Source organism: Mixophyes fleayi, chromosome 1 (genome assembly GCF_038048845.1).
Source record: "Mixophyes fleayi isolate aMixFle1 chromosome 1, aMixFle1.hap1, whole genome shotgun sequence".
NCBI classification, from domain to species: domain Eukaryota; kingdom Metazoa; phylum Chordata; class Amphibia; order Anura; family Limnodynastidae; genus Mixophyes; species Mixophyes fleayi.
In genome coordinates this window covers 299,270,750-299,291,413 of record NC_134402.1, presented here as the reverse complement: position 1 = coordinate 299,291,413, position 20,664 = coordinate 299,270,750, and the positions used below count along the sequence as shown (strand labels likewise).

Genomic DNA, 20,664 nt, shown 5'->3' with positions numbered 1-20,664 from the left:
CCCACACTCGTTCCTTTCCTTTAATTGGCGTACGTCACACAGATGGTGTTGAGAAAAAGAGTGACGTAGACCTTTCATTGAAGGATGAGAATGTGTCAAACATAAAATAAAACTGCCTCTCAGCTTTCACCAATCAGAGCGCTGGCTTCACCGTTTTACAAACAGGGGACTAGTCTGACGTTATTGGTACCCAATCAGTAACACCGATGGTCTTGGAGAACTTTGTTTCGCAATTTCCTATTGGCTGCTGTGCCCGCTCGTCTCCGGCACTGGGGTTAGCGCCTTGAGGGAGACAGATGATTGGTTCTTGCCAGGCGCGAAATGTAACGCGGGAAAAAAAAAAGAAACGAAGTACCGTGCGGCCGCCGCCTCCTTTTTCATCCATCAACGGAAGCCTCAAATTCCTTGACAGCAGCCGGCCACCTCACCCCGTGAAGGGCTTGTTGGATGGGATGTAGACTCCAGTCCAACCGAGGCCAGAGAAGAAGCCACGTTGTCGCCTTAGCATGATGTCTGATGTGTGCCTGTCTCCTGTCCTTCAATCTCCCCCACCTGAAGACGCGTCTCCTCCCCGCCGGGTGCTGGTGTCTGTAATCAAGGCGGTATCTCCCTCGTCCGCTCACACTCCCCTCAAGCCTCGCCGCCCGCCCTTCAGCGCCGGTACCCCGGCTCAACTGAGCCCCGTCCCGACAAGCCCCGGCTTTAGTGACTTCATGGTTTACCCGTGGCGCTGGGGGGAGAACGCGCACAACGTCACCCTGAGTCCTGGACCACCCGCCAGGCACCAACCGCCATCCGCCGAGCCTGGGCACGTCATCCGGGACACCGTTCATGACGTCCTGGGGACCAGAGCGGCTGCGGGGGACAACGAGGGGGGCGAGGACAGCTCGGGGAAGGTGAGTGCTAGTGTCCGGGTTGTGTATGTGCGGTGGGAATGGGAGTGAGTAGGACAACTCCAGGGTTCACTGACAGACTTGCTGCTGACTGTCCCGTGTGGTGTTTGCCTGTAACTTTTACCTATATCAACTGCAGATGCTTCTCTACTCAGGTGGATCTGTGGCTTACAGATCACCTCTATGTACTCTAGATAGCTTCACAGGAAAGTAACACTACAACGCTTTCTATATGGCTGGTGTCATTATATGACTAGCAGCTCAAAAGCCAACTTGGTGACAGCTGTCTTTATTCCCGCCCCCTTCTACACCCCCTCTGTCATTTCAGGAGTCCTGGAACTGTTCTATAGATTGAGTTTGGTATTTTTACTCCTAAGTTACTTACATGTAGCTACTTATTTCAATTTTGTGTGGCCAGCACTTACTTTCATATTTGTGAAAGGATGATCACTTAAACTGTGAAATTCTAGATTCCTATATAGTTTTGTTTTGGAAGACCTGTTGGTGCCATCATCTCATAAGGAATCTTTGTTTGCTTTGTCTAGGTACATACCAAACCGACTGAATAAGAAATTCGTGGCTCTAGATCATTCTGATAAGATATAATCTGTAGTTTGTAGATAGATATAGAAATAATTGGGCTTTTATGCCTCTTTAGCAGCTTACCTTGTTAGGGGGAGGTGACAGACAGAAAGTTATGAATGCATGATGCGGATTAGTATTCATACAGAGGGATAGTGATGTGACAGCAGCTCATCAGTTTTTCTTTGTCTTTTTTTTTTTCTTTTCTTTTTTTCATGTTTCATATGCCATTAGGGCACTGTCCTAAAAATTGAAGTGTATTCAGCTGTCTATAATGGATTGAGCAGTAAAAACATTTTTTTTAGAGATTAACCCAGCAGTTTTTTAATTTAATGTACATTTATATTTTGGGGATTATCAGTCCTTTTACAGTGTAATAGGCACATTTTAAATACTGTCTTTGAAGTCAGAAATTGTGTTCAGTGTTGCAATCTTATTTTTAATAGTGTATATTCAACTTTGCAGGCTACTTACAATGCTCTTTTGGTCATGTCATTTTAGGGTGTCTTGTCCTTGATGGCCTTCTTGATATCTATGGTTAGTTTTACATACTTGCACTATCCCATGGAATCATCCTAAATACTTGTCTAATTCTCAAGTATAGAGTTGCCAAATTAATATACTATAATCAAGGCCTGAGGATTTAAAGAAGCAGTAGGCGTGACACTTGCTTAGTGCAAACATCTTCTAAAAATAGAAACAGCATGTAGAGTGTCTCTGGATTTAACTAGGCCCAGGATCTCTCCCTTCATCCCTGGTGATTTCAAAAATGTTTCCAGGGGAGGTAGAAGGGGGAACACCCCTACTCTGTGCACAGTATTCTGTATGGAAAACTGCTGAAGTGATCTTACAGCTGAGAATTGCTTTTTGTTGTTCCTAGCCATTACACAGGGACCAGCGACGATCAAAGATAGCCTAGTTATTTTACAGTGTGTTTTATTTATATATATATATATATATATATATAAACAGTTTGTTTTTAAATTAAAATTACCTTAAATGCAAGCTGTATATTTTTATTGTAGGGTTTTTAATAGTAAAACTTTTTTTTTTCTTGGGATTCTGGTTTGTTGGCCAACTCTCAACCTTCAGTGTAAACTGCATCTCTTAGAGTAGCATCTATTAGATCCAGTTAACATGAGTCAAGAAGTGTTAGCAGGCAGGGCAGATCTGAATTATGTCTATCCTGCACTGCCCTGGAATTGCCCTCTCCTAGTAGAAGTCCTTGTGAGGACTCTACAGTAAAGTTTCAGTATTCAAATTGAACGCATTCTTGCTTATAAAGTGATTAATGTTGAATGTTTGTCACATGGCAATAGAACAGTAGCTGAAATTCCAGTTATTTTTAATGTTAAAGAAATTGTTAAATTTTTGTTTATTACATCTTCTATAACACTCCACAAGGTGTGACCCATATACATTCTGCAGAAAGGTTACCACAATCCATCCGTCCCATTTAAGACTGCCCTCCATCATCCATATTCTTACCTCGGATTAATTCACCCTTGTTACTTACAAATTAAAAATTTGTATCTGTGGGTATACATAGTATACCTTCAGAGGAAGAGTAAAACAATGTTAATACTATAATGTATACACTGTTGTTCCTGGCCACTATAGCTATCAGACATTGTATTAAATACACATTTTGGGTCACTATATCTGGGAGCATTAGTAGATTGCATTTTGTTCCCCCCCCCCCCCCTATAATAGCTATCTGGTAACAGAATCTGGGACTGTCAATTAAATGTATATCCCATGTGACATGAATATGTGCAAATATATTTAACGAATAGTAATGCCACTTATGTTACTTTGCATTCCATCACAACACACATGTAAAATCATTTGAAGGTAAATCATATTAATAGGAGGATCATCATGAAAGCAACTTTGTCTCACTTATATTCTTTCACTAGACTATAGTAGATTCGGAAATTACTCCCAATGAAATGAGTAGATATCCAAATGTGGAAAATTGATCTGGTTGTGAAAACTTTGTGGTGTTGAAGTGGTTAAATATATCTGTTATACATTGTTTAATGTTGCTTTAATGGTAAATACAGTTGTTCAAACATATACTAAATAGGACAGTTTTTCCATCACTCTTCTGAAACTGCTATGAATTTGTATGTTTCAGGGTTTTTATTTTATTGTTAGAGGAACATTTTCTTTCTAACACATATTAATCTAGTAACACCCTTTAACTCCTGTTACCGTGGTATCATATTGTCAGTAGAGCTGTAATAGAAGTGAACAGCAAGATGGGTTGACATGAAAATTGTTAGAAACAAGCATTGAGATGCCGTTTTTATTTAAACAGGATGCGATAAGACGTGGCCGTCCAAGGGCAGAAACGGTTCGAGACTTAATAAATGAGGGTGAGCACTCTTCTAGCAGAATCCGGTGTAATATTTGCAACAGAGTGTTTCCACGTGAGAAGTCTTTGCAAGCCCATAAAAGGACTCATACAGGTGAGAGCCTAAGATCAACAAGTATAGTTCTTCTAACCTGCTGTGTAGATTTGAGACTGTTGATTAGCAAGTTAGCTGCTATGTAAATAAATCTTAGTAGTGGTTGAATTAACATGGACGTATTCGCACCCCTTCCTCCCAACTAATACAATTGCCAGTGGACATTACTGCTAGCACAATTAGAGTGATAATGCTAATCACTAGGTGGCTTAGTGATTAGCACTTCTGCCTCTCACTGGGGTCATGAGTTCGATTCCCAACCATGGCCTTATCTGTGTGGAGTTTGTATGTTCTCCCCGTGTTTGTGTGGGTTTCCTCCCATACACCAAAAACATATTAATAGGTTAATTGGCTGCTATTAAATTGACTCGTGTGTGTGTGTGTGTGTTAGGGAATTTAGACTGTAAGCTCTAATGGAGCAGGGACTGATGTGAGTGACTTCTCTGTACAGCGCTGCGGATTTAGTGGCACTATATAAATAGATGATGATGTGCTCTGGGACAAGTTTTAAAATCAATGATTGTTTTTTGTTTTTTTAGGTGGAACTTGACCTGTTGCTTACCCTCTTTCTCCTCAGAATAGCTAATGCAATTCAGCTTAAGATTATGTGGACAGCATTTCTTCAGAGCTTTCAAAAAAATATCTTGTTATTTTGAAGTTTAAAAAGATTATCAATAACTGTATGTTTGAATGTTTGTTAAAGGAGAGAGACCCTATCTTTGCGATTATCCAGACTGTGGGAAAGCTTTTGTTCAAAGTGGACAACTGAAAACACACCAGCGCCTACACACAGGAGAGAAACCATTTGTGTGCTCAGAAAATGGTAAATACATTTTTTTTGCATAGTGTTGATGGACATTTAGTCATGGGTTAAATAGATGGTGGTACCGTGGAGTAGCCGAGCTGAATTCTTTTACAAATAAAAATGTTAAAGGCAATATATGTATTGGCTAACTAAGCTTGAAAATCAACATGCTTTTAAGGCTATAAGGCTCCTCATCTGGTAGATAACAAATGATCCTGCTTCCTAAAGCAGGGTACACACTACACTGTTTTCAGCCAATAATCGGGCCAATCAGACGATAAACGACTGATTGGTCCGATATCACAGTAGTGTGTACCCTGGAACGATGAGCGATCATCGTTCCAAAGCACAGACCATCGTTTGAACGGATTGGTCGTACTGCTTAAAAATCTCGTTCAGTTATGAACAATGTTGGTCCATTTCTGCAGTGTGTATGCAGAATTGGACAGACATTGCTTGAAACAGTACTTACCTGTCACTGAAAGTGTCCGGGGCTCCGCTGTCATCTTCCCTCTGTATCCTCCTGCAGACCCTGCTGGTGCTTCTAGCTTTCACTTTAAGAACGCAGAGGCTGCAGGGAGGGGAGTGTGACCTTTGTGCTGATGGTGACCTTTGAGCTATGTGTGTGCCCGGCCAGACTTCCAGGCAGCAGCAGAGCTCCGTGCAGGCTGAGCATGTCCAAAGTGCAGTGAAAGTGACAGGCCGATGGTCATGACAGATGAACAGCAGACATCTGAAGGTTATCACTATAGTGTGTATACACATATCGGCATGCTGATCGGGTCTTTTTTTTTTTTTTTTTTTTTCTTCTGTCATTAGTGAATTGTTAATCGTTACCTTTTCCTACAGTGTGTACCTAGCTTAAGGATGACAGATTATTTGGTTCCCTGACCTTGCATGTCTTATATTTATGTTGGTTATCATTCATGCTATTAAACCTTTTTGTAATGCATAGTGGACATGGAAAACCATATTAAGTCCTCCTCTAGTCTACTAAAACATACTTTATAGCATGTGCAACGCAGCAATAACATTCTTTCTTTGTTTTTAGGGTGTTTAAGTCGATTTACGCATGCGAACCGTCATTGTTCCAAGCATCCATATGCAAGACTGAGAAGGGAAGAACCAAGCAACAAAGCAAGCAAGATCCAAGTTGCTGATAACAAAGATTCAGCAGAATGGTTGGCAAAGTGAGTACATTTTTCCTTTTTCTAGCTAGTACATCTGCAGGTAATGTCACTTTCTTTTTTCTTTTTTTTTTTTTTTTTATGCATTTTGATGGAGATATATAATTAAAACAAGTTTTTCAACACTCTTCATTTTATCTGCTGCAGATCGGTAAAAAAAAGACGCAAAAAATAAACTTGGGATACAAAGTGGTGGCCTGGGGGGAGAACACTATATACAATGGTGAGGGTCTTGGGACACTCCAAACCAGGAGTAATGACTACAATAAACACCATTTGCATTTTCCAAAACTCTCCAATGCTTACAAAAGACTACTATACTCAGCCTGTTCATATGAATGCGCTACAGTCTTACTAATATTGATTTGGGGGTAGTTAGTTACAACTAATTTTCTTGCCCAAAAACTATGGAGCTCCGATACACAAATTGTGGATTTGAAAATTTAAAATGTGATTCTTAAAACGCCAAACTGAAAAACTGGCATGCATTAAGAAAGCTCTATCTGTAACCATCCTTATCTCTTTAACTATTAATGTTCAGCCTGCTTTAAACTGTATAATCTCATCTGCAGGCACTGGGAGAGACAAGAGCAGATGCCATCCACATTAAAGATGAAATCTCTTCAGAAAGCTGACCAGGAGCAACAGGACCCATTAGAATATCTTCAGTCTGATGAAGATGAGGAAGATGAAAAGAATGGTCCTCACTCTGCTGCCCACCGTCGTTTGCAGGAACAGCGAGAGCGTATGCATGGCGCTTTGGCTCTGATTGAACTAGCCAACTTGGCTAGTGCACAGTTACGTCAGTAACCCTAATGAGACGTACGAAATGTCCTACCCTTGCAGTATATTGGCCTTATTTCTTTCTATCAGAGGAATACTTTCGAGCGTACACCTCTTAGTGGGGGGGAAAAAAGTTACAAAATACAGCTTTGGGTTATAAGCTAAGCACCTTATTTGCTTGACATAGGCTGCTATCCTGTAGAATCTTTTTTTTATGAAGAATGTCATTGCTTCCTAATGTTGGAAGTAATAGAGAATTGCACTTTTTATGGTAAAGATTGTTGTAAAGTGTTTTATATAAATAATATTTTGTAAATATGGAACAGAAAAAAACAAGGATGGTTTCTGCATCTTAAAAAATGCTGGATTTTACAAGCTTCACATGTTGTTTTTCTAAAATATGTCCGATGTAAACCTTTTAGGTTGGTACACAAGATGGTGTATTTTATTCAGTTGTAAAAATAAAAAAAACAGTAATGTTTGTTACTAGAAGCACTACTTTTTTTAACATAACTTATATCTTCAGGCACAACTCTTAAAAGTTATTAGCAATGCCACTTACCTTGATAACTACATTTATATTAGAAAGACTTGCAATTGTCAAACAGATGAAAAAGTATACATGTTAAGCTTGTAAAATTAAGGCATCATAGAAAGTTGCCCATGAAATGGGACACTGATGTACGAAGGCACTTGTTTTATTGAGGGGGCGGGTGTTTTACATGGTGGTAATGATTTGTATTAAACTATTTTTAGATTATCTGCAAACACTAAATTTTTAATATTCAGCTTTTAGGATTTTTAAATATATATTTTTGCAAACTGTCAGGCTAAGTATTGTTTGCAAATTGCCTAAAAGCCACTTTATTGCTTTTACATGCCAAGCTGTGTGCTATAAATAACTGCTATTAAGAATAACCGAAAAAATTACATTTGCTACTTACTAGAAAACTAGCTTTTCCAATAGATTTTTTGCAATAATTGGATATACTTGCAAGCAAGTAAAGCGTTTGTTCCTTTCTCCTTTATCTATATTGACATTAAGCAATTGTCACCTGGTAAACTGATTTGTATTCTCTGCAATAATTGCTTATGCATGCAAATCTTGGTGCTGGAGCCAGGATTTCTTTTTTTGTGTTGATGCACCTTTTTACTCAAAGTAATTGTGAGGTACACACTTGTCTCGCTTTTCTTTGTAACAAATATCATACTTCTAGACAAACTATTTGTCAAAACCACAGATACATTTTGAATAAAACACCTGTCGCTTAAAATGTCCATGCATTGATATTAAGGTATACCATCAATGTTATAAGTATTAATGTCTCGTGTTAAAAGCTAAAGCACTTGGAGCCATTTATTTAAATCTTTTGTTTTTTAGTTATGTTAATGCTTCCTCTTCTGTGGTTACATGGCTGTTGCTTTTACTCCATGTTTTGCACAAACTACTTGTCTCCATTGATTTTCAAGCTGGAAGCAGTTATGAAACCATTTCATTATGCACTTATTTCCCAAAAAGGGAGTCATTAAATTTCTATTTTTTAAAGGACACCTAAAACACAGGTTGGCTTATCGTAAAGAGCTGCTAGCAAGATTTACAAATATGCAGATATTTCAGTAGCTTATCAGAACTTGGAATATTTGAGGTAAAGTTGTGATATTTCTTGTCCAGCTTTCACATTGAAGGGCACTGCAGTTAGCTTATTGCCAGTCTAAAATGTCTGATAACTTAGAACAATAGTTTGCACTTGTCTACATTGCCAAATTCATTAGTGTGAAATCTCATGGTATAGGAATATTTACATATATCTGCAAATGTTAGTATGTATGTATAAAATATATATATATATATATATATATATATATATATATATATATATATATTCATGAGAACTTGTGTATTCAATTTATCGGCCTTTAAAAACTGCTTTTTGTTATAAAAAATGTGGTTTGTTTTGTTTTTAGTGTCATCCCGCTTATAGCTGTTAGTAGCTTGGCATGAGTTTTTAGCATAAGTGTATTCCATGCTTTGAATAAAATATATATAATTTAATGTTCTGTACAATTCATGTTTTCTCTCTGCTTCATATTGCAAATTGTGTGTTTATGCACATTGGCCTTCACTCCCAGACTACAGAAGAAACTTTAAAATTAATTAAATATTTAGGACTGCTAGCCTAGTCTTCGGTTTGCAACTACAATCTTAATCTAGTCTATCTTTAACCAGTTGTTTCAAAATTGTTTACTCTTTCACCATTTATTTACATAGCGCCGCCAATTCCACAGAGCTGTGCAGAGAATATTTGCCACTCACTTCAGTGCCTGCCTCATTGGAGCTTACAGTTTAAACTCCCTTGCACACCCAGGCTAGGGTCAATTTGATAATAGCCAATTAACCTAGTATGTTTTTGGAGGGTGGGAGAAAACCTGAGCAACTGGAGGAAACCCGCGAAAACATGGGAGAACATACGAACTACACACAGAGGGCCATGGTTGGGAATCGAACTCATGATCCCAGCGTTGAGGCAGAAGTGCTAACCAGCACTGAGGCTTTAGAGTTTCTCTCTATTTTGTGTAATAAATGTGGGTTTTGTTTTCATTTTCCAGATTTGTGAGTGCAGCACAATGAGACTATATAGTAGGTAACACTTAAATACTGTGACTGGACAATCTTTAACTCCCTACCACAGGGGTGAGAAACTGCTCAGCGGCGGAGCCTATTTTGGCATGTTTTGGGCTGGTCATGTTCCAACATCAATATCTGTAATTTGCTTATGCAGTACCCACAGACTGACTTTTCACAAAATGCTATTCATTTGCTTATATTTCTTGAAATGGCAAAGACAATCTACCCAAAATGATCAAGTGTTCTTTTTGGGGGGAATTGCAAGAAAGTGAACTGAAAGCAAATGTATTTAGAAAATAAACACCACTAAGAAATACTTTGTAATTTTTGTTTTGGAATCACTCTACCTTTCCAAAACGGCAAAAACAATTCTACACATAGCACTTCATAATAGCATCTGCATTTGAACATTATGGCGTCTCTTTGCTAGTTTGCACCAAATTTAATGAATGCATAAAATGTTTAGGAATAATATGGTAGCTGTCACAAACACCCAGCCTGTTCCAGATACAGCAATCTGAACAGCTGGCCGTGACTGGTGTCACCTTAGTCACTTAACAATGAATACACCTTTTCTGCCACCACAAAGGATTTATTATCGTATCCTTAAGTTCACCAAAACCACTTATTAATGTTTCACACTTAAATCACATGCATGTAGCATGAACCTACCTGGGCTTCGGGGGATTCACAAAGAATCACTGAGAAATGCTAGATTAAATGTGTTTTAATCCGAAAAATGTTTCCAAGGCAAGTTACAAAAAAAAGTTTAACGAGACATACATTAGGCTGCACAAATAAGTTTCAGAAATAAAATGGGAAATAAAACCAGTGACTACTTACTATTTAAGACTGGGTGTGTGAGGGAACACAATTGAGAAAAATATGACATTTCAGTCTTGATAGATCCTCTCATGAAATGCACATGTTGTCTAAGGCAGAAGATTTTAAACCTTTTTCAACATAGCACTTACTCCCCATTTTTGGAGTTTAGCTGTCAATAAGGACAGATTGATCTCCCAAATGTCACAGGGCTTTCAAAGTGAGCTAGGGATGTCCTGAGATCGGGAATGTTTACAGAACCTTGAGTTGTCACCTCTGCTCGGCTAGATGGTTTACAACTTTGGCGCTTCAAATGCCTCAGATGCGTTTCTCCCTGGACTGGCTAATTTCAACAGATTATTGACACTTGCAGTTCAGACTCATGTCATCTAGCAAAGCACACGTTGAGATTACATTACGAGGTTACATACAATATATATGATAATACATGAATTCAACAGAAAAAAAACAATTGTCATTAGATATACTACATAATCGTCATTCCGCCTCCTAAACCCAGGGCAAGGAGAACTGTGACCTATCGCTGTCTTTCATGCCCTTTCACCACTTCTGCCCCTTTGCGCGAGAGGTCATCTGCGTTTCCATGTTCTGCGCCCTTCCGGTGCTGAATGGTAAAGTTATGTTACTGCAAAAATTAAACTCCATCCGAAAAGATTACCATTCTCCTCAGAAACTATTCAGCCAGCTTAGAGGGTTATGGTTTGTAATAATGGTGAAATCCCGTGCATACAGGTAGGGCTGTAGCTTTTGCAGTGCCCATATGATGGCTAGGCACTATCGTTCAATGGTAGCATAAGCCACCTCTCGGAATAATTTTCTACTTAAGAAAATTATAGGGTGCTCTTCCACCTGTGCTGTCACTTTGCTAAGGACAGCTCCTAGTCCATAGTTAGACCCGTCGGTCTGTGCTATAAATCTGTTTGAAATCTAGGGCCTGTAGCACGGGACTGGGTCACTGCAGATTTCAGAGCTGTAAATGCATTTTCCCATTCCTCTGTTCAATTAACCACCTGTGATAACGCCATTTTTTGTTAGGTCAGTCAGAGGTTTGGCTAGGGTGCTATAATGGGGCATGAGTTTTCGATAATACCCAGCTGAACCTAACAAAGACATGACCTGCTTTTTCGTGGTAGGGATCGGCCAGGCTGTGATAGCCTCTACCTTGCCTGGCTCTCGGCGGAGGGTACCTCCCCCTACACCGTGGCCCAAGTACTTCACGCATGCAAAGCTGGCACTTCTTTGTCTTGATTGTCAGACCTGCCTCAGTAATTCAGCCTAACACACTATTCAGATGGATCAGGTGCTCCTCCCAGGTCTGGCTGAACACCGCAATGTCATCCAGGTAGGCAACTGCATGTCCCTTCTAGCCCTTTAGCAGGTCAGTGACCAGGTGCTGGAAGGACACAGGCTTTTTTCATTCCAAAGGGCATGACCAAAAACGCAAAACAGCCTAAATGGAGTTATAAATGTGGAGCGCTCACGTGCCTCGGATGACAATGGCATCTGCCAGTACCCTCTACTGAGATCCATGATGGTGATGTAGCGTGCCTGGGCAAGCTGATCTAGTGGTTCATCTATCCTAGGCATAGGATAAGCCTCAAACACTGACGTCATTAAACCTCCTATAGTCTACACAGAACTGGGTGCCCCCACATTTCTTTGTGACCAATACCACTGGGGCAGCCCAAGAACTGAGACTTTTGAATTACACCTAGCTGCAACACCTCGTCTATTTCCATTTTCATTGCTTCAAGTACTTATATGGATGTACGATATGCTGGCTGTCTGAGGGGGTCTAGTTGCCTGTGTTTACATGATGTGTGACCAAGGGGTAAATGTATCATACTCCGGTTTCTTCAAGTCGCCGGAAACGAGATGACAGCTAAAATTTAAAGCGGTACTGCCTTGTAAAGGCAAGTTTACCTTTACAAGGCAGCGCCGCTTTAAATTTTAGCTGTCATCTTGCCGATTTCCGGCGACTTGAAGAAACCGGAGTATGATACATTTGCCCGCAAGTGTGTTTTTCCAGGTTTCCCTGTTATATGGGACTGATAGGGCCGTAGCATATCAGCTAGCTACTCTAGCTGAGAGTCTGCTCTTCACTGCAATAGGTGGGTGCTAGGGACCCTGCCCCTTTAGCAGCAGCTGCTAAATCTACCAAGGGGTCAGACTGCAACTTGTTCTGCCACACAGGGATCAGAACCAGAACCTTTTTCCCCACCTCAGATATGTGTTCTCTCGCATTGCGGTCATACCACAATTTTGCCTGCGCAGCTTTCAGGTTGCTCTGTGCCATCTCCATTAAGGACTGCAATTTTGCCCTAAACTGCACTACTGTCATGAATCCACTAGGATGAGTGAGATCCTGCTGGTCTCGACTGGAATTGGCTAGAATCCACCCAGAGGTGTGGATTCTAACAGAGCGAAAGGTTTTCACCAGGGATCCCCGCAAGGGAATTTGGGTTTTGCTGCTTCCACCCTGCAGGTCGCGGCCCTCTAGGGAAGTTCCCAGCGAGACGTGATAGAGAACTGACTCGAGAGATGAGGGTTATTCCCAAGTAGTACTAGGGGCAGGATGAGATGATGCTGGGAGTCAATATACTAGGAGAAGTAGGGAGCAGGAATCTGTGGCAGTTACCACTAAAAAGTGGAGCAGGTGAATGACGATCTGCGACAGTACACTCGATACGTAGCGGGTGATGATCCACAGCAATTAGCACTAACGAGTAGAACAGATAAGCAGAGATCAGCGGCAGTACACTGGATAGGTAGCAGGGGATGATCCATAGCAATTGCCACTAATGAGTGGAACAGGTAAGTGGAGATCAGCGGTAGTACACTGGATAGGTAGCGGGTGATGATCTGCAGCAATTACCACTAACGAGTGTAACAGGTAAGCCTAGATCAGCGGCAGCACACTGGATAGTTAGCGGCCAAACACCAAGCAGAGGAGAGGGAAGCTGCTTCCAGGCCAGAAGTAGACACGAAGAACCAGCACTAATAGGTGAGGAGAGGAGCCAAAGGGATGTGAGGAAAGTACAAATAATAGGAAAACAGGACAGGTAGAACAGGTGAGACAGTGCGCAAGCGCAGGACTGCCGCCGGCGAAAGCAAAGAATCGGGAGGATTGTAGGCACGTCGGTCCTCGAGTTGTGGCCATGAGAGGCCGGCATGTGATAGCTACATAGTGTTATCACTGACATTTCTGGGGTGATCAGTTTCCCTTCCCACTCTAACCAAATCTAACAGGCCACGCACAGAGTCCAAGTTTAACAACAGGGTAATACTTGAAGGGAATATCATCATTTTTTATCAAGTTAATTCGTCCTCCATAGGAGAGACTCAGACGCCACCAACCTCTCATCTCATGTTTAGCTGCAGCAATCACCTTGGAAATATTACGATTAGAAAGAGAGGATATCTTTCAGGAGCTGGATACCCAGGTAGACCTCTCCCAGAATACAGGAACAGTGTGCACCCAAGAAGGTCTAGTAATGCCCCTGCACAAATACATAGCTGTTGATTTTTTAAAAGTAACTGTAAAGCCTGAAACAAAGCCAGACTCAGCTATTCGGGCCATTAGGGTTGAAGGGATTGTTTCCAGATTAGAGATGTAGATCATGATATCATCAGCAAAGGGCGTCAGTTTTAATTCATGGCTGCTAATATTAATTAAAAGAGATCCCAAATCTGCAAAACCCTGAGCATTGGATCCAAAACCAAGTTAAAAAGTACTGTGACAAGAGGACCTGACTGCTTGGATACATTTCAAAAGAAAGGACTAGAAGTTATTTATACGGTGCACTAAATTTCCAGATTACTTATCACTCTATGGTATGGCATCATATTTACTAAAATATAACTTTTATTGATGTTTATTAAAATTCTTTATTAAAATCTGCGAAATATAGTGAATTGGTCTTGAAAAAGCTATGCGAAACGCGCGTCGGCGTTTCTCCGGATGATTGCTATACTCTATTTAACTAACTTAATATGACCTAATCCTATTATTATAGTGGATTGATCCTGTTTAGATAGAAACATATGGACTAGCAAGAGAGAGACCATTTAGATAGCTCTGCAGCGCAGCCATACGTATATTACAATAGCTGACAGCTCTCTAAGAATAGCAGCAGCAGAGTAGAGGGACGGAGTGTTTTTGTTACAACTGAAATAGATGGGCAGATAGCTAAGAATCTATACTGATTAGAGCCCTACATTCTGTCGATTTTCAACAAATTAGCACCTTGGAATCCCGATCCAACTTTTGTATTATATGCTAATTATGGCTTTCTGTAATCTATACAGATCTCAATAATTCTCAAGAAATAACAGTATTGAGGATTACAGAATAGTGATCTCTAAAGCTAGTGAGAATAAACAGGATTAACATCCACAAGGATTTATCAATATAGGTATCCCACAATTAAATTAAGTTGAAGCACATCTGGAGTTGTAATTCACAATTAAATTAAGTTGAAGCACATCTGGAGTTGTAATTCACATTTATCACCAATTCACTATATTTCGCATATTTTAATAAAGAATTTTAATAAACATCAATAAAAGTTATATTTTAGTAAATATGATGCCATACCATAGAGTGATAAGTAATCTGGAAATTTAGTGCACCGTATAAATAACTTCTAGTCCTTTCTTTTGAAATATATTTAACCCCAGTTATCGGTAGCACCCCTCTATATGAGATAATTGATTTGAGATATAAAGAGATAGAGGGTCATTTCCCAATCGGTGCGACAGAAAAACCTTTCTTTTCAGTTAAAGTGCTTGGATACATTGTCAGAGGTGTGCCCACTCATAGTAGTATGGCCAACGTACTGGAGGCCGCACAGACATTCTAGGAGATATACCACCCCTTTAGTGTCACGTAATTTTTTCTTTTACAGAATTTTTTTTTTTTATTTGAATTCGACATAAATTTTTCTGCTGATTTTGTGTTTTGAATGTTGGTGATTTTACACGCTTGACACCTATGGCAGTGATAAAACCTATTTTGTTATCATTCAGCCACATCCCTTCTTTTATGGGTTCTCTTGATGGAATTGCACTTTGCACTAATTCATTTTTTATATTCTGACTTATTTTTATTACTAATGGTTTTTCCTGATTAATTCCTTGTAATTTCTCATCTTTCAATAAAATAGGCCAGAGTTTTTCCACAATTTTCTTAAATTTGATTGCCTGATCACTATATTGAGTTATGAATTTAACTCCTTCTAAATATTTATTTTCAATTGTTTTATTTTTACCAGTCAAAAGATCTTGTCTGTCATTTTATGTATTCTTTCAAACTCCACATTAACATTCTCTTAATTGTATTCTCGTTCCAAGAATTTATCTCTCATTTGACCTGCTTGTGTTACATAATCTGTATCTCTTGAGCAATTCCTCCTTATTCTTAGAAATTGCCCACTTGGGATATTTTTTATCCAGTTCTTATGATGATTGCTTGTTGCTAGTAAATGGTTATTGCAAGCCACCTTTTTTAAATAAGTTCTTGTTTCCAATTCTCCATTCTCTACAAAAATTTCCAAGTCTAAGTAATTGACTCGGCTAGTACTCATATTGGCTGTAAATATTAAATTAAGTGTATTGTTGTTAATATATTTCACAAATTCTTCTGTTTTCTTGTCTCCTGACCAAATGCAAATCACATCATCAATATATCTTTTCCATTCCACGATAAGACGACTATAGGGGTTGTTGTGCCAAATCATATCGGTTTTCCCACTGAGATACGAATAAATTCGCATATCCTGGCGCAAAACGTGTCCCCATTGCGGTCCCACGTTTTTGTCTGTAATATTGGTCTTGAAACCAAAAGTAGTTTACACTAAGTGCTTCTTAAAATGAAATGGACTTGTCTACAGTCCAGTTCAGTTTCTTCATAGAGTGTTTTCTGAATATATTCACATCCTTGGTCATGATCTATTACATTATATAATGATGTGATATCACAAGTCATCAGATAGTATGCTTCTCACCATTTAATTTTCTGAAGCATATTTAGACATTGCGTTGTATCTTTCAATTAACTCTTTTGTTTGGTCACAAGTGGTTGCAAAAATGTATCTATATATTGTGACAAATTGGCAGTCACTGACCCAATTCCCGATATAATCGGTCTCCCAGGCGGGTTGGTCAGGTCTTTATGAATTTTCGGTAGAAAATAAAAGACTGGAAGTCTTGGTGCTTTCACATTCAGATACTCATACTCGTTTTTAGTCAAAATGCCAGATTCTAAACTTGGATCTAGAATATCTTTTAATCCTTGTTTATATTTCTCAGTTGGATCTCCCTTCAGAATTTCATAAGTGTCTTGGTCGTTTAGTAATCTATGGGCTTCCTCCAAATAATGGGATTTATCCATTAATACCGTTCCATCTCCTTTATCGGCTTATTTTATTATAAGTTATTTGTTGTCCTTTAATTGACGTAAACCTTCTCTTTCCAATTTGGTCAGATTAAACTTTCTTTTTCTATTTACATTAAGTTTTTCCAAATCTGTTTCAACCATACTCTGAAATGTTTCAATGTAACGTCCCTTCAGATGATTCTGGTAGAACGATGATTTCAATTTAAGTTCTGTATGTTTGAAGGAATTTTCTGAAACTGGTTGATATTGCATTTTAAATGGATTATGATGAAAGAATTTTTTCAAAGTAAGTTTTCTCACAAACTTATGGAGATCAATGTAGGTCTCAAATTTATTGACACTCCTTAGGGCAAATTTTAGGCCTTTGTCGAGTGCTTTAATTTGATTAGTAGTTAGTTTATGTTTACTCAAATTGAAAATTTCTTCTTTTTTACTTTTATTTTTATTTATCGTCTTATTTTTGGTTTTGTACCTATTCGTTCTTCCTCCTCTTTTTCCTCTGTTTCTAGTTCTGCCTACGTTTTTTTTTTTGGCTCTTTGGGGTAAGTTGTAATCTTAATTGCAGGGGGTGATCTTCCCTGAATAGATCTGAAAAAATGTCCAAACAAGTGTCTGGGTCTGGTTCCTCTAATGATCCTTTCCATGATATCTTTTGTTTTCAAATGCTGGTCAATTATTTGAATTTTTCATCAGTCAGATGATTCTCTGCTGCTTTCTTCCCTTCCTGATAACTTCTTGCTGCTAAATTCCTATCTTTGGGATATTTATTTCTTGTTGCAAAGTTAATTCCTTTTTTACTTATATATGCTGGATTAAAGGGTTTATAAATCCTTTTGTATCTCTCTTGGATGGTAAATTTTTTATCAGTGGAGACCTCACTACTTTTGAATTCATAAATAATTTTGTTCCTGTATATTATGTATTTGTTTCATTATTTTTCTCTTTCTTACTAGTACTTCTAAGATGTTCTAATTTATTCTTTTTCAGTGTTTTCCAATTTCTGTAATCCTTTTTGTAATCTATCACATCTCTGTGATATTTATTCTGCTTAACTGCAAATGTGTCTTCTCTTCTTTGTCAAGCTTTTGCTGAGTGAGTTGTTCTAATTTCTTAAAATCTTCCAATCGTTTAACTTTACTTCAATAGCTTTAATTATTTAATCTATTACTCTGAGTGACTCTTCTCGTTCTTTAATAATTAACTTCATTAAATTAAATGAGCAAGTGTCTAATATTTGCTTCCACTCTTCTAAGAATTTCTCATGTTTAGCTACAAATGTAGGTGCTCTCAGTATTCTTAAACCTCTAGGAATAATATGATCTTGTACATATTTCTTTAGTGAGACTACTTCCCACCATTGTTTGATTTCTCCTATTAGTAATTTTTCATATCACGTGTAATAGTCATAAAAGCTATCTTCATCAACCGGTGGTGTAATAGATGCCTTTGGACATCGTGTGAATATAATGTTTATGTCTATGTCTATGTCTTTATTATTCAGAATAATAGGCATTTGGGAGGCTGCTTGTTTCAATCGGATAACAACATTAAAATACAGTACAATAAAAATACAGTACAAACATACACCATAGGTACATTCAATGAATTGAAACATTATATATGCTGTTATTTTATCAATTACTTTTATTATAATACAAATTAAGAATAATATACATATATTTATATTTTATTTATATTTTATATCCTATTTTGATTATTTTGAATGTAAGATGTGGTGCCAGGGATAGAATTATTGTACATGGTTGAAACTCTAGCAGTCTGGATACTGTTATTAATCCTGATATTCCAGTTGAATGTGCCTATGGTGTATATTTGTACTGTAATATAAGGCAACCTTAATTACTTTCATAAGGGAAGCGCTTTTTTTCATTATATACTGTATTTCAAGTATATAGGCTACTCTAGAAAACAAATGTGCACTCTAGAGTAAAAGAAATATGTTCTATCTGTCGGGTTCAGCAAACGCCACGGGTCCACTGCACGACACCTGGGCCCCAATCCAGAGAAACAACTAGAGACAGCTGGTCTAGCAGTGGAAATTGTATCCAGCTGTGTTTTGGACATATATGTTTATTAAAGTCAATTTAGTATCATTGATCTGTATATGGACCAGTAGATATCGGCCATACGGATTCGCAACTGTGTCCAGAATAGTATACTGAAAGTGTTTTGCAATTATGATAGCTACCCCCAGTTATGACTAATGACTTGTTTAGATAAGCTTCTAGAACCAGACTGGTAGATGTCACGGCAATAGGGTTTCTGGGATCCGTCTTGGGACCCCAGGCTGTGGCAGGAGTGTAGTGGAAACTAGGAGGCTGGATAAATGTCTTGCTCATAGAGCTGCTTGCAGGTGCAAAGAAGGTGAATCCACACGGATGGTTAAACTCACTGAGAGAAGTCCATAATACAGCAGCAGATGAGTTGAATTCACTCAGAGGTAATAGTGGAGACGTGTACACAGCGGGAGAATAGAAGCAGTAATCCGGAGGAAGCTGAGTACACATCAAGGGTAGATCTCTGTTTTCAGCAGGTATTTTGGAGCAAAAAAAAAAACAACAGCCACTGTAGATCTGGAACCAGGAACTAGGAAGTGTTGCACTGGCAACTTGCTGAGCGTAGGTGGCGCCTTTTATAGTCTGCAGAGGAAGCCAATTGGGGAATGGGATCAGGTGTTCAGACTCAGCAGGAAGTTTAGCAAATGTTTCACCCAAGATGGCAGCCTCCAGTGCTGCAGACATGAAAAAATGCTGCATACGACCAGGAGGAAGATGTACGGTAATACGGTACCGCCGAGTGGTGTAAACAAGGCTAAGACCCCGATTCGTAGTTCCCGTAGAACTGATTTGTTCGGAGGTACTCATATGCCCCCAGGACTTAGCTCTATAGTAGTAGAAGCTTATCAGAAACTAACCCTAGTGGAAGGTGGAGGAAACCAGAAAATTGGAGGCGGATATAAGAGACAGTCGAAAAGTCGTGGGTCAGTAGTGAGCAGGAATACCGAGAAACAAGCCAAAAGGTCAGGTTGGAAAACCAAGATACAGGCAGAGGTCAAGGGGCACATGAGTTCTTGCGAGGTCAAAGCAAATGCTAAAGGTTAAAACGGGAGATCAGATAAGAAATAGTAGGATATTCACAGGAAGAGGGAAGCTGGTCAGCACTTTCTGCAGAACAGGAACACTATAACCAGCAGGGAGGCTAAGCCCTCCCTGCCTTAAATACTGACATGCGCCAAGCATAGTATTGCTATTCATGTGACCCAAATTAGCCCCAGGCTGTAATTAATTAAACTGTAATGTGTACACACCCGGCTGCCAAACCAGGACAGGTGAAGAGATGAGCTGCGGACCACCACTGCTCGTAACAGTACCCCTACTTTGTGGAGAGGTTAAGGAAATCTGACATCCTGGTTTTGTGGGAAACTGTTTAAAAAACTCCTTGATGAGTTTGTTAGCATGTAAGCGCCTTTGTGGAACGCAGGACCGTTCTTCATGACTGTAGTCCTTCCAATTTACAAGAAAGTGGATCTGTCCTTTGACACTTGGAGTCAGATATCTTCTCAACGATAAACTCCTTACGACCGTCTATGTTGACAGGTCGAGGTCTCCATGGTTGATGGACTCTAAAGTTGCTTGAGGACATAGTTGGCTTCAGGAGGGAGCAATGGAAGCAATTGGGGATTCTCAAAGAGTGAGGGAGCATTAGCCTGAAGGCGACGGGATTAACCTTTTTAATGATGGTGTCACGATCTGCCTCCAGCTGCACATCAGAATCTTCCATTGAGATACTGCTTGCCTCCTGCAGCTCCTGTCTGCCAAGAACTATATATGAACTTTGCCTTTGTGTGTACCTGGCCTGCAGTACCCCTTTACCACCAGAGGTGCTGCTGTCTCACCAGTACACATACCACCTTACTAGCAGGAGTTACCTCATTGCCCAATCAGCACCCACACCTTTTCGCTACCTTTATAAGTCTGACTCTCCCAGTAATCTGTGGCAGTTTATTGTTGTCTTACCTGTTGTTGCTGAGTCTTCTGAGTATCCTGTGTCAGA

The 20,664-nt window shown here is 39.3% G+C and overlaps 1 protein-coding gene across 2 annotated transcripts; it reads left to right on the top strand.

Annotated features, from left to right (window-relative positions):
• Window positions 1–301: 301 nt before the first annotated feature.
• ZNF367 (zinc finger protein 367) lies at window positions 302–8,571 on the top strand. 2 transcript variants are annotated; one of them, XM_075211090.1, is made up of 6 exons: window positions 302–896; window positions 1,977–2,012; window positions 3,799–3,949; window positions 4,653–4,772; window positions 5,806–5,944; window positions 6,514–8,571. In XM_075211090.1, the coding sequence occupies exons 1-6, from the start codon at window positions 507–509 to the stop codon at window positions 6,749–6,751; spliced, it is 1,074 nt and encodes a 357-aa protein (XP_075067191.1). In that variant the 5' UTR covers window positions 302–506; the 3' UTR covers window positions 6,752–8,571. The 2 variants fall into 2 exon arrangements, with proteins under 2 accessions (XP_075067191.1, XP_075067192.1); XM_075211091.1 differs by lacking the exon at window positions 1,977–2,012 and having other exon boundaries at window positions 304–896.
• The last annotated feature ends 12,093 nt before the right edge of the window (window positions 8,572–20,664 follow it).